This window comes from Podarcis melisellensis (genome assembly GCF_964234715.1).
Source record: "Podarcis melisellensis genome assembly, chromosome: 11".
NCBI lineage: Eukaryota > Metazoa > Chordata > Lepidosauria > Squamata > Lacertidae > Podarcis > Podarcis melisellensis.
The window spans coordinates 35465429-35479160 of NC_138543.1; the positions used below are offsets into that span (position 1 = coordinate 35465429).

At 38.4% G+C, this 13732-nt stretch overlaps 1 protein-coding gene across 1 annotated transcript in view; it reads right to left on the bottom strand.

Moving 5' to 3' along the window:
* Positions 1-502: 502 nt before the first annotated feature.
* Positions 503-13732, bottom strand: part of TBCA (tubulin folding cofactor A) — a 34631-nt gene continuing 21401 nt past the window's right edge. Inside the window, exons 2-4 of the mRNA XM_081929457.1 lie at positions 10679-10784; positions 6250-6336; positions 503-1721 (exon numbers count right to left, since the gene is read on the bottom strand). Of these exons, the coding sequence (XP_081785583.1) occupies positions 1641-1721; positions 6250-6336; positions 10679-10784 (274 nt within the window). The 3' untranslated portion in view covers positions 503-1640. The remainder of the gene's footprint in view (positions 1722-6249; positions 6337-10678; positions 10785-13732) is intronic.

Below are 13732 nucleotides of genomic sequence, written 5' to 3' on the forward strand. Positions count from 1 at the left end.
AAAGTTCTTCCTGATGTTTAGTTAGAATCTCCTTTCTTGTAACAAATCCATTGGTACAGGTCCTATCATCCAGAGCAGAAAACAAGCTTGCTGCATCTTCCATGTGAGCCTTTTAGATATTTGAAGATGGCTATATCTCCCTCTCAGTTTCCTCTTATCCAGATTAAACATACCCACCTCTCTCAGCTGTTCCTCATAAGGCTTAGTTTCCAGATCCTTTAGAGTCAAAGTCAAAGAACTGGAAGGGATCCCAAGGGTCAATCTAGTCCAACCCCCTGCAATGTAGGAATCTTTTGCCCTACGTGGAGCTCAAACCCACAAGATTAAGAGACTCATGCTTTACTGACTGAGCTATCCTAATCGTATCCCTTGTGTCCAGTTGTTGTGTGATTTCTTTGTTTCTTCTGGACCTTGGTTTTGAGAGGTCAAATGATTTTGTTTTCTCTGTCTTTTCTCTGAAGGCAGAAAAGTAATGCAAATCCATCACAGGCCCAAAATGTACATGTCAAACCATTTTAATTGTTTTTCTTTTCAATAATGTTTTTCCATGTAACAATACAACAACAGAAATAGAGTAGATGAAATAAATTTCTCTCTTCCTTAAAGGGCACATATTTCCATGTGTCACATGGTATTCTGTTCTTAGCCACTTCTCATACCCTTACTTCTACAGTACTGCTCTCAGTACATAGTGGGGTAAGCTGTTACACAGGTTCTATATCCTTACACAACATGGCTATGACTTCTCCATTAAACACTTAACCCACCAGAAAGCAACACTGTTTAAGGGAGAGGGGTTAAGAACTGCTTCATAGCTGCAGCATTAAAAGAATTAACTACAGAATGGGCAGCTATTATCAAGGCATTTTTTAAGCGACCAAAGCAGTGACTAAGCTGTCAGACATGGCTAAAATGGCAAATATGGCTATAAACATGGGGTTGAAATACCAATCAAGTCTATCAGGGGGGAAAGCTGAAAACATGAAGGATTTAAAAAACAGGAATCACAATTTGGATATTAGAATCTATAGGATCTCAGAATTAGAAAGCAAGAGAGAATGATAGTCTTAATAACACAGTGATTTACATAGCTTCTTTGAGACCCACCTTCTTTTGAGACTTATTTTGAGAGCACACCTAAATGCCACAGCAATTAAAAATTGCAAAGTCTTGAAATGTGTTGTCAGATTTCCTCTGTACTCCCTTACAGAAAAGATATATCAAGATCTCCACAACTTTCGCTCTCTTGTATACAAAAGAGAATAAGTGCAGGTGTTTCAGGACCTTTATGCTAAAACACTAAGATTCCACATAAAGTGCTTAAACTGTATACAAAGCAGCCCAGGCTGGTGTAGACTGTATACAGATGTGTGTTTCTGAATACTGTTGTACTTCTGTAAGATACGTTCTGTATTACAAATCATAAGGAAAAATGCTCTCTGGGCTTGTTTTTTTTTTGTTTTTATTTGTAATTTGTATTGTGGATTTTACAACTTTCAAAAATGGTTTCAAAAAAAAGGTACAGATCATTTGAGCACATCATCATTCCTAACACTACTTTAGGAAATACATTTTACTAATGTCTGACCATTTATGTTAACAATGGACCCAAAGTATACATTGATTTTTCAGTACTCTATCTAGGCTTCTAACTTTATTGACTCAAGTACCGAACGTGCTTCTTTATATTCTTCAGCTTCTTCCAACTCTTTTTCATTTTCCTGAAATTAAACAAAGCACACTTTTCACTATTTTAAAAATTATTAAAGCTTAAAACTATTTGTTTACATTGATATGTGTCATGAAGGAGGCTTTAGCACTTCAGTTCCCAACATATAGGGTGATATTCAATGTAAGTCATACCCAGACTGAGTGCATGGATTTCAGTGGGTCTATTCTGAGTAACACTGGATATTACTCAGTATCCAGTTTGGATTGCAATGAGCCCAGCTTTCTGCAGAGCCTACAATTGGAAGTATTCCAGATAATCAAGTGAAGAATCCTAGAGATTGAATTCCAAACCCTTTGCAGTACAGCCAATAAAACCTGTTCCCCACTGGGGTTGGGTATTCCACTCTTGTTTGGCCAGGACACTCCATATTTACACCAGCTTTATGATTCCCACCTACACAGAGCTCTTTCCCTGGCGATTTAACATCTTACCACCTGCAGTTTTGCAAGATAGATTCTCAAAAATCCCATACCCTGAAAGATAATGTCCTTGTGGCACAAAACAAGTCGAATCCACCACACACATTTTATTTTACTGCCCATTTTATGCAAAAATATATGATAAGCATTTGGCCCCCTTACTGAAGGAAAGGAGTTCTTGCACTGACTCTTCCAGGGTGTCTTATCTGCTGAACAATTGTAGTAATGATGTTGTGGAGAATGTGGCAAGATTTTTGAGTGACACTATGAAATTATGTCACCATAGGTCCTAAAAGCCATTTTCGTACCTCACTGGACAGTTTTATCCTAAAGTATCTCCTACTATGTTTTGTTAACTGTGTTGTATTCTGATCCATGTATACAATGCACTTTTTCTATGCCAATAAAGATTGATTGATAGATACTCAATATCAGCAGAACATGACATAATACCCAGTTTATTAGGTTCAATTGACAGTCATAGGATAGTGAATTGGTAAAGGGTGACATAGTAATGAGCTACGGTGCTTACTTCTCACTGCATAGGCCCAATTTTGAAAACACACTGACCTTTAATAAATCATTTTTGGCCCACTGAAATCCAATCTTTAGCTTTTAATCATAAATCCACACAATCTTGCAAAGAAGTGTTCCCATTTAAAGTGCTAGCATGAATCCCAAAGGAAAGAAGTACTCAGCTCCTGCTTGATTAGCATAGAAAAGTCAAAACATGGATAATCAGTCACAAACAATAGTAAAATCTGAAAGCTTTGTTATCACATTCATTGCTGAAGCAAGGAAGATGTTTCTATTGCCCTGGTGCTCCAGCAGATGACAATCTCTCCAGCAGATGCCAATACTGTCCCCTCCTGAGGGGGATACAGACAATATTACATATGACAGGGGAATACCTGGTACTGGGATAATAGCTTCATGGATGCACAGAAAACTGAGACGGTGCTAAAAAAAAACATGCTAAAGAGCAGAAAACTACAAGAAGGAATCAACTGGAGGGAATAATGCATTGTTTCAGTTGTTTCTATACTAATGCACGGAGTATGGAAAACAAGCAAGTTGAATTTGAGCTCTTAATACAGGTTGGCAAATATTATCTAAAAGGCATTATGGAAACATGGTGGGGTGACCGGAATGTATAAATTAAGGGTCTATTCAAAAGGAATAGCTCAAACAGGAAGGAAGGAGGAGCAGCATTAAATGTAATGGATGTGTACACTTGTGAAGAGATCCATGACTTGAGCATGGAAGGATGATTTGAGAGTATATGTAGGAGAGGGAAACAACAGTAACCTTACTGTGGGTGTCTGCTATAGACCTCCAAGCCAGACTAAAGACTTGGATGATGCTTTCCTAAAGCAGATTACCAAACAGTAAAAAAGGAGAGATGCAGTAGTTGTGTGAGACTTAAATTACCTATATTTGTATTGTATCACAATTTCAAGTATTTTTTCCTTTTTATTTTTCATTTTTTTCTGTTCATTTACTTTATTTTATCACTGAAATTTTTCAATAAAATATAAATATTTAGGCTTGCAAGAGAGGTTTAAAATAATTTTAAACAGTTTATTTGGCTACATTCAAAGCAAGGGAACACCATAGAAATAATAGGTCCTCTGCGTGGAGAAGATGAAAGAAATGCTGTTGGGTGACAGAAAGAAGGCAGAACTGCTCAATTCCTATTTTACCCATGTTTTGGCCCAGAGGAAAGCAACCCAACCTGGTGATACCAGAATAAATGATGCAAGGAGGGAGCTGCAGCCCAAGATAGGTAATGGAACACCTAGCTACTTTGAATGAATAAATATCCAGGGTCTGATGAGCTGTGCTCAAAGGTACTAAAGGAGTTTGCCTCTGTCTATAATTTTAAAGAATTCTTTGGGAACAGGTGAGGTCCCTGCAGACTGGAAACAGGCAAATGTTGTCCTCCATCTTCAAGAAGGGGAAAAAAGACCGGTCAGCTTGTCTTCAACACCAGGAAAGGTCCTAGAACAGATAATTCAACAGCTGGTCTGTGAACACTTAGAAAAGGATGCCATGATTACTAAGACCCAGCATGGGTTTCTCAAAAAAAAAAGACCCACTGTTGTTCAATGTCTTTCAAAATGACTTGGATAAAGGAATTAAGGGGATGCTCATCAAATCTGCAGATAACACTAAACTACAAGGGATAGCTAATGCCGTAGAAGACAGAATCAGGATTTTAAAAGACCTTAAAAGATTGGAGAACTGAACCCAAACAAACAAAATGAATTTCAATAGAAACAAATGCAAGGTTCTACACTTAGGCAGGATGAACCAGCTGCAGCATAAGATGGGGGACACCTGGCTTGCCCATAGCACATGTGAAAAGGAGACCACAAGTTTAACATGAATCAACAGTGTGATGCAGTAGCAAAAAAAAGCTAATGCTATTCTAGGCTACATCAACAGAAGTATAGTGTCCCAATCAAGATAAGTCATAGTACCGCTCTGTTCTGCCTTGATCAGATAAGTATAAATGTAATGGATGTAGAATATAAAATCTACATGAAACAGCTGGGAAAGTTAACCAGGAATTTGGAGTGCAATGCAACCAATATGAAAATGATACTGAACTCCATTTCACTTTTCCATTCAATTCCAAGGAGGTGAAGTTTTGGGAGGCATATAGAAAAGCAACCAAGTAGAAAACCTTCAAAAACAATGTTAGTATGCATACCAGTGATTCTAATAGCCTAACTTTGGAGCAATCAGTTCAATCAATGATTAAGATAATGATTGCTACTCCAAATATTTCTATGGTGTTGTTGTTTTTAGGGGCACACTAAATCACCTATTTCAAAAAACAGTATGTAATGTGCATTTTTCTTTGCCAGTATTGTGATAGTAAGCACCTGGATTCAACAAAAATGTTGACACCAGTACAGACCTAACATGGCTCTTCACTTTATCGTGATATTTAGTTTTAAAGCCCCCTGGCAACTTGCCACAAATCTTAAAGTTAAAGGTAAAGGGTCCCCTGACCATTAGGTCCAGTCATGACAGACTCTGGGGTTGCAGCGCTCATCTCGCTTTATTGGCCGAGGGAGCCGGCGTACAGCTTCCAGGTCATGTGGCCAGCATGACTAAGCCGCTTCTGGCAAACCAGAGCAGCACATGGAAACGCCGTTTACCTTCCCACCAGAGCGGTACCTATTTATCTACTTGCACTTTGTGCTTTCGAACTGCTAGGTTGGCAGGAGCAGGGACCGAGCAACGGGAGCTCACCCCGTCATGGGGATTCGAACCACCAACCTTCTGATCGGCAAGTCCTAGGCTCTGTGGTTTAACCCACAGTGCCACCCACGTCCCTGTCACAAATCTTAGCCAAGATTAACGCTATGAATGTTCTATCTTAAATAAACTTTGAAACCAAGGTCTAAAGCAGATTTCAAATCCTGTTTCGTATGGGCCTAAAGTTGAAGTGGGGAATTATAGAGAGAGAACACACAGTCCCACTGCATTCTTTTTATCCCCCATCCCCTTTGCTTCTTAGGGTGATATACATGGTTCTCCCCATCCCCATTTTATCCTCACAGCTACTCTGTGATACGGACACAGAGATGGTGACTAGCCCAAAGATTCACAGCAGAGGAGGAAATGAACCTGGGATTCCTGAGGCCAAATCTGATACTTGATCTAGGTTTACTTCTACACCAACTCCCAAAGTACAGATAAACAGCAGAAATTTAAAGCTGCAAGCTCAAAGAGTTTAAATATTAATTAACTATAGCTGTAGTTGATTCATTGCTAGGGCAAATTTTAATTTTTGTACCTTAAAGTTAGCAGGCATGTTTTGCAGGGGGCGGGTTTTGGTTTGGATTGGTTACTCTAACAGAAAATAAAAAAATATTAAATATGTCTTTTCCTTCAAGCAAGTGGCAGGTTTGGTTTAGGTTCTCAAAGTTCCTTCAGTATTCTTGAAATGAATATTTGTTAAAGTTGTGGTAGCAATGAGACATATGCATGATCAATCAATTGATTATCTACCTTTTAGCTTGATCTATCAACTAAAAATATTCAGTTTAAAGCTCTACAAAATGTTATTTCTTTTGTACTTACTAATAGCTGAGCAAGATCTGCATGTGCAGCTTCTAATCTGCGTTGGCAATCAGGAATCATCATTCGAGATTCTTGCAAGACCTCAATCTGCAAAATGGAAGTTCATTAAGTATATGAACTATTCAATTTTAGTGTACAACTCTACTGTTTAAGTTAGCTGCTTAAAATAATGCAAACCTATTGAAGTTACTCTATACACAAAAAAAAATTTTAAGTACACAGGAATACTTTTTAAAACCAAAGCAAGATCTGCTAAAAAGCTTTCCATGAAATATTTGTTTTTAAAAACTATTTAATTTAAACTATTTCCCCTGCTGTCAAAAACAGCTTCGTCCAAAATGGGATCAGCTGGTTATATAAATATCTCCTGCATCTTTTTGGTAATAAATAAAAACAGTGTTCAGATAATACCACACAGAGATAATTACTGCATGAAAAAAGTTATTGAGTTATTGATCACATTGTATGCTCACTGCAGGAGGTTCTGACTAAAAGACAAAGGTAAAGTAAAATGAAAACCAAAGACCAGCAGGCTCATATTTTTGATGCTTATCATGCATAAAAAGTTATTACTCATTCTTGGGCTTCATTTTAGGAGAGAGATTATTCTCACCATGCTTTTTGAACAAAATTACTGGTCTGGCACCCCACTGAATTTGAACATCTTGCATACATCTACAGAAAACAATTTTGTAATTGCATACAAAATCATGGAATATTTTTAACCCTCAAAATCACGCACTGAAAATGTGGTGTAAACAGCTAATTCTATCATGTATCCAGCCTGGATAGAAATGAAAATTAATTAACAATTATATGAATTTTAAGCCCTCACATGATTGTATTTAAGCAAAAGTATTAACAGAATCCAGTGTGTGCAACTGCAAGCACCTGTAGTCATGAAAAAAATATGTCCACAATTTGGCTGACACATAGACAGAGTATATGTTCTGTCTTCAGAAAACAACCAACAACTCCAGTGACCAGAAGCTCCCATTCTGAATTTATTTTATAATGTTGTCGCTTCTTTCAACCTATAAAGCACTGTGGTACCAAAAGGAATTAAAAGTAGCTTCTTAATAGCCACTAGACCAAGGCATCTCAAACAATGTCCCATTGAGCTTCCAACTATGAAACCCAGAACAGATTTCAAGGTCCACATGTAATTGTGGACCAAAGTATGCAAAATGTAAGAGATCCACGATCAGAATTATCTGTTTTTCTTTCTTTCTACACAACCACTTTCAATGCTGGGGATGCAACAGTGGCAGATGGGGTTCTTCCTACACTATTTGTGGATTTCACTAGAAAGATAGAGCACCTAAACTAAAAGGGGGAGAGCAAATTGGGGAGCACTTTATGTCCATGGTATTGAGTCTAAATGTCTCTTAGCAAACTATCATTAAAATAGCATAATAGCTTCTCATGATGATGCAGCAATATAGTTAAGGGGTGTTAACATTCGGTATGTTTTAAAAACAACAACCATAACTCTAAGAGGCTTTCAGTTAAAAGAAATGATGCATGCATAAGGGATCAGGGATCTAAAAGACCTTGTGTGTATCATCTTAAGGGCAATTAAAAGACCACAGAGTCCATGTTTATATAGTTATACAACAGCACCAGGACAGTCTGTACGATTCCAATAGAATGTCTAAGATACCCTATAATCCATAAAAGTGATGGGCACTGTAACTTAAGGCAAATCAGTTTCTACAGACTAGAAATAATTTATTTATTTATTTATTAAATTTAAATACTGCCCTCCATTCGAAGGTCACAGGCTGATTCACAACATGAAAATACAGAATGAGAACACAAAATATACATAATAAAACAAAAACAAACCAATAACCTCCCTCCCAAAAACACATTTAAAAGGACATAGAATGTTAATCAGCCAAAGGCTTGATTATAGAGAAATGTTTTTGCTTGTTTCCTAACGGTATCTAATAAAGGCACCAGGCAAACCTCCTGCGGTGAGTACCCCAGAAACGGGGAGGGAGCCACTGCAGAAAAGGTCCATTCTCATGTTGCCACCCACCCAGAGCTCTTGTTGAGGTGGCACACAAAGAAAGCTTCATACAATGATTGGCTTCAGATTATGATTGCCAGGTTTGCTCTGGTTCATCTGTTTAAGGCTTTATAGGTCAAGAGCAGCCGTTTGAATTGGGCCCGGAAACTAACTGGAAACCAGTGCAGTAGGCTCAGTGTAGCAGTAATGTGCTGAAACTGTCTTGCCCTGATGGTCAATCTGGCCCCTGAATGTTGCACCAGAAGAATGTTGCACCAGTCTTACATATAACACATTGCAGTACAGTGGTACCTCAGGTTACATACGCTTCAAGTTACATACACTTCAGGTTACAGACTCCGCTAACCCAGAAATAGTGCTTCAGGTTAAAAACTTTGATTCAGGATGAGAACAGAAATCGTGCTCCGGTGGCGCGGTGGCAGCAGGAGGCCCCATTAGCTAAAGTGGTGCTTCAGGTTAAGAACAGTATCAGGTTAAGAATGGACCTCCGGAACGAATTAAGTACTTAACCTGAGGTACCACTGTAATCTAGCCTAGAGGTTACCACAGCATAGACAACAGAAATTAGGCTATGCTTCTTTGGAAAGGGGTGCACCTGGGCCACCAACCCAAGCTGACAGAAGGCACTCCACACCACCAAGACCACCTGAACCTCAAGCGACAAGCAATGGATCCAGAAGTACCTCTAACCTATATAAACACACCTTTAGAGAGGGTGTAACCCAATCAAGAGCAGGCAACCTCCCAGTTATCTGGTCTAGGCAACCACCTACTATGAGTACCTCACTCTCAACTGGATTGAGCTTCAGTTTGTTGGCTCTCATCCAGTCCATTACAGAAGCAAGACAACAGTCCAGTGCATCCACTGTCACACAGGCAGATGTAAAGTAGAAGTAGAGCTGTGTGCCATTAGCATATGCTGATAGCATACAGTGGTACCTTGGGTTACAGATGCTTCAGGTTACAGACGCTTCAGGTTACAGACTCTGCTAACCCAGAAATAGTACCTTGGGTTAAGCGATCTTATCCTCAAAAAGCTTTGCAACCAAGTCACAGTTACCATCAGTTTTGCCACATCTTTCAGGTCAGATGGTACGAAGCCCTGCACTAACCAGAAAAGCTCTGCTGGACAGCACAATGAGGATGCAATGGGGGCAGCAAAGTATGCCTTCTTTGGTGCCTTTACTGCCACTAGGTAGGCTCAATGATGAGCCCTCACCAGTATTTGACTGCATTCAATCAGAGATTTCTTCTAGCTCTGTTTGAGTGGTCTTCCAGCTTGTTTCCTTGCCCTATGCTTTGGAGTATACTAGGAAACCAAACAGACTACACATTTGTAGGTTGCTCAGGGGCAATCATGTCAATTGCCCAAGCCATTTGCATGTTCCTGAGGTTCCTGAGCCAGGGCTTTGACAGGAGTGCCACTCATAGAATCTAAAATTTTCCCCAGAGTCCTCTGGAAACTCATTGGATCCATCAGCCTCTAAGGGCACACCACCCTAATAGGTTCCCCATCTCTGCAAAGGGGAAAAGGTGCTGAAAGTCTAAACCTCAACAGGAACTGATATTACTATGATAAGGGACTGATGTCACTATCCCCCACCCTTTCAGATCACCCTCTTCCTGTCCAGTTGAGAAAACAAGGTCCAGATTGTGACCTGCCAATGCATTGGGCTAGTGTCATGTTGGGACAGGCTCTATGAAGTCCTGAAAAGATTGCCGGGAAAGAGGTGGAATATCTACAGACTACAGCAACACCCACCCCCCAAAACAAATGCTCAAGTGTGCCCTGATGCTGCATCAACTCCACCCTGCTCACCTACCCAGGTCTCAGTGAAACAGACTAGATCAACCTCCTCATTCATAATCAGATCATGGATGAGGGAGGCCTTACTCAGAGCTGACCTGCCTTTCAGCAACAGCATCATCTGCAGACCCAAGGGCTGACTGATAGGACAACTGCAATTCCACAGGTTGGAGGAGCGGCTGGCACATGGCATAGTCACTAACTGCCAGTACCATGCACTGTGTGGGAAGGCAACATTTCTAATCCTTGAAACCTGTTACAGAGCACCAATGACCAGTTATTTCACCCCAATGCTTATTTCGTTACTATTTCTGCAAACCATTAATATTTCTAGAATTAACTATGTAGGCAATCATTTTTACACCCAAAGTGAAGATACACAGTCCAGACTGCAGGCAGGTGAGAGGAAGTTTAACTCCTTTCCCTGGGGCCTCAACTTGGAGACTTCTAGTATAGCACTAAATATTATTTTTATATGTCCACAAAAACACAAATTTGAAACATTTTTTTAAAAAACCTACACATAATACTTTTCAGTTAAAAATAACAACTGATAACATATATTCATGAACTATGAAGTTGTTTACCTGTTTTTTAATGGCATAATTTTCAGAATCTTCAGCTTTCATTTTCTCAATCTTTTCTTCTTGCTGTTTTGCTTCTTTTTCATACATAACCTTTTCTTTTGCCAAGCTGCATACAAAAATAATGAATTAACTTTTCCATTATAAAAGCTAATACAAGTTTTCCTAACTGAAAGGTTACACACATAGAATAATTTCAAAATATCATCATCATTCCATGTTCTATTATTCATTACATTTTATTTTAATTGTATATTGATACACCATATATAGCTTGGGATTCAAAGATCTGCTCAGGCACAAGAGCAAGGCTTGATCAGTACAATGCTGGCTTTTATTTCTATTGAAAAGCTGCCATATATGTCCTATCATAGACTGCTTTTAAATAATCCTCAGTTTTTAAAAAAAAGTTCACCACACAGCATGGGGATCTGTTAAAGTCTGAAGCCCACTTTGTCTCCTGTGGCAATTCTTTGGATGCCAGCCATTGTTTTCCTATCTGATATTCCTCACTTCCACATACTCCAAATGCAGAATATGGATTTTTGGATTTGACTGAAAGTATCTAGCAGCCACAACTGAAATAATGCTTGTTTGCAGATCTTGAAGTTTAGAGGAAGTAGGTCTTCTACTAGTGATTGTACTTAGAGCCCTTTTTGGTCATTCAGGCTCACAGCTTTGGTGTGATCTAAATTCACTGCTGAACCTAGTTGCCCAGGTTATAACAGTGACCAGAAGACTTTCCACCAACTTTACCTAGTAAAACTGCATCTTGGTTGACCTTGCAACAATAATATGTATCTTTTAGTTTTGAGGCTTGATTACAGTCATACCTCAGGTTGAAGGAGCTTCGGGATGAGTATTTTCGGGTTGCGCGCTGTGACAACCTGGAAGTAACGGAGCGCATTACTTCCGGGTTTCGTCACATGCGTAGATGGTCAAAATGACGTCACGCGCATGCGCGGAAACAGCGAATCATGACCCGCGCATGCACAGGTGCAGGTTGTGTTCGCTTCAGGATGCGAACAGGGCTCCGGAACGGATCCAGTTCGCATACAGAGGTACAACTGTACTTATGTGCTCTGGTATGTACTGTACTTATGTGCTCCTTTCCCTGAGGACAGTCAAAGTGATGTGGCATACTTTTAATGGAGGATGGCAAGCAGGAACACACATAGTAGAATTCCAAGGTCTGTCCTAGTCTTTCATACTCAATGTGCCAATGACCAAAATACCAAGCTCAAAATGCGTAAGACAATGCCTCCAATCCTAGGTTCAGTCATAGCCTCAATTTGGAGCATCCTCTTCTAACAACACCATCTTTGAGGCAAAGGATATTTTGACAGCTGGTCCTTTTGGAAGGAAGGCCCAATCACACAAGCCCTACCATACATTTCCTACAAGCAATGTATGACTCTTGAATTTCATCTGGTTTTTGATAGCAAGAGGATTGGGGAAGTGAGATATTCCAATATTGTTAAAAATCCAACTCTGCAGAATGGACTAACTCTATGAGTCTACAACAGTAAATTCTATGTAGACACCAATAGAGGTTATTCACTGAACCATGATAATGAAAACAATGTAGTATTGCTGTCTTATTGCTGCCAAATCAAGAGTCATATTTTGCTCAACATACCATCATGAAGTCCCTCTTTATAAAAATTGATTCTTTAGGAATTCAGAAAGGATATATCCACCATGTATACATCATTTCTGAATCTCCCAATATCTGATGCTAGAGTAGTGCAAATCTCTATGTGTAGTGACATAAACAGTTCACATTACTGATTATTGATCAGATAATTCTAATTTAATCCTACCGTGAGCAATTACTGAAGTTCAGAAGTGTGTTAAAGTATTAGCATCACAATAAAATTGCTGACTTGAATTTAAGAAACCAAATTTTAGCCTCAATACTTGATTCTGGTTTTAGAACAGGATTGCCTTCAACCAACTTCTTTTGTCTGTTGTTGTATTTTCTCTCCAAAGTAAATTCTGATTATCATAAAGAGCAAAAATACAAATACTAGAACTAAGAAAAACAATCTGTAGCTGAAATATAGAGGTTGGTGTACTTTCTACACAACACATACTAAGGTTAAATTTCATTTAACAATTAAAAATAATGCCAAATAAATCAAATGGATAATGCCAAATAAATCAAAACTAGAATACACCAGACTTGAAAAAAGACAATGGATCCAATCACTCTTGAAAAACTAGAAATGTTTTCTTTTTAAATTTTGCCACTTACGAAGAGTTTTTAAAAAAATAATTTCATGTCATGACCACAAAGTTTAAGGTTTTTCTTCATTATTACCTTTAGTTTTATCAGCAAAGTTATGACAAACTGAACAATTTCTACCAACTTCCTCAATTCACCACAAGCTTTTGTGCTTCCACACCTGTTGTCCTCCTATGTTCCTTGAATCCAAACTACACAACAGTGACAATAACATATATACCGTAAATCCAGATTTTCCAAGCCTTCCCTAATACAACCAAAATAAAATACACAAACTGTTAATGTACTTTGCAAAATATGTTCAAAAATTCAGGTTTTTGATTGCAAGCATGGGGAATGATCAAGCCAAACAAACAGTAAAGACCAAGGAATTTCAATAGGAAGGATGTAATTAAATTAGTGATTTAAAAATGGGATTTAACTGTTTTAACTCTAGATATATCACAGCACCGAGTGTAACTTTTAGGGAAGAGATTCAGACCTCTTAATTACAGGATTACACCTCTTAATTAGCCATTAAGATGTAGTTTCTTAAACATACAAAGTTAATATTACATTTTAAAAGTTAATTAGAAAAAAAGAATAAAATATAAATGTTTAAATTCTGAACATTATTTTAATGTAATTTCACACATTTGTTCGGATGTTAGTTATACTAGTTCAGTTAGTAATATTAATAGTGTGCATTAGTGTTCGGAATGAAACTTGTTTTTTCTTCCTTAAAAACTAAATAATAAAACTGAAAGCAAGATACATTCCACAACCTGAGTGAGACTCAATACACACAGTGTTCTGTTCTGGCCTTCATA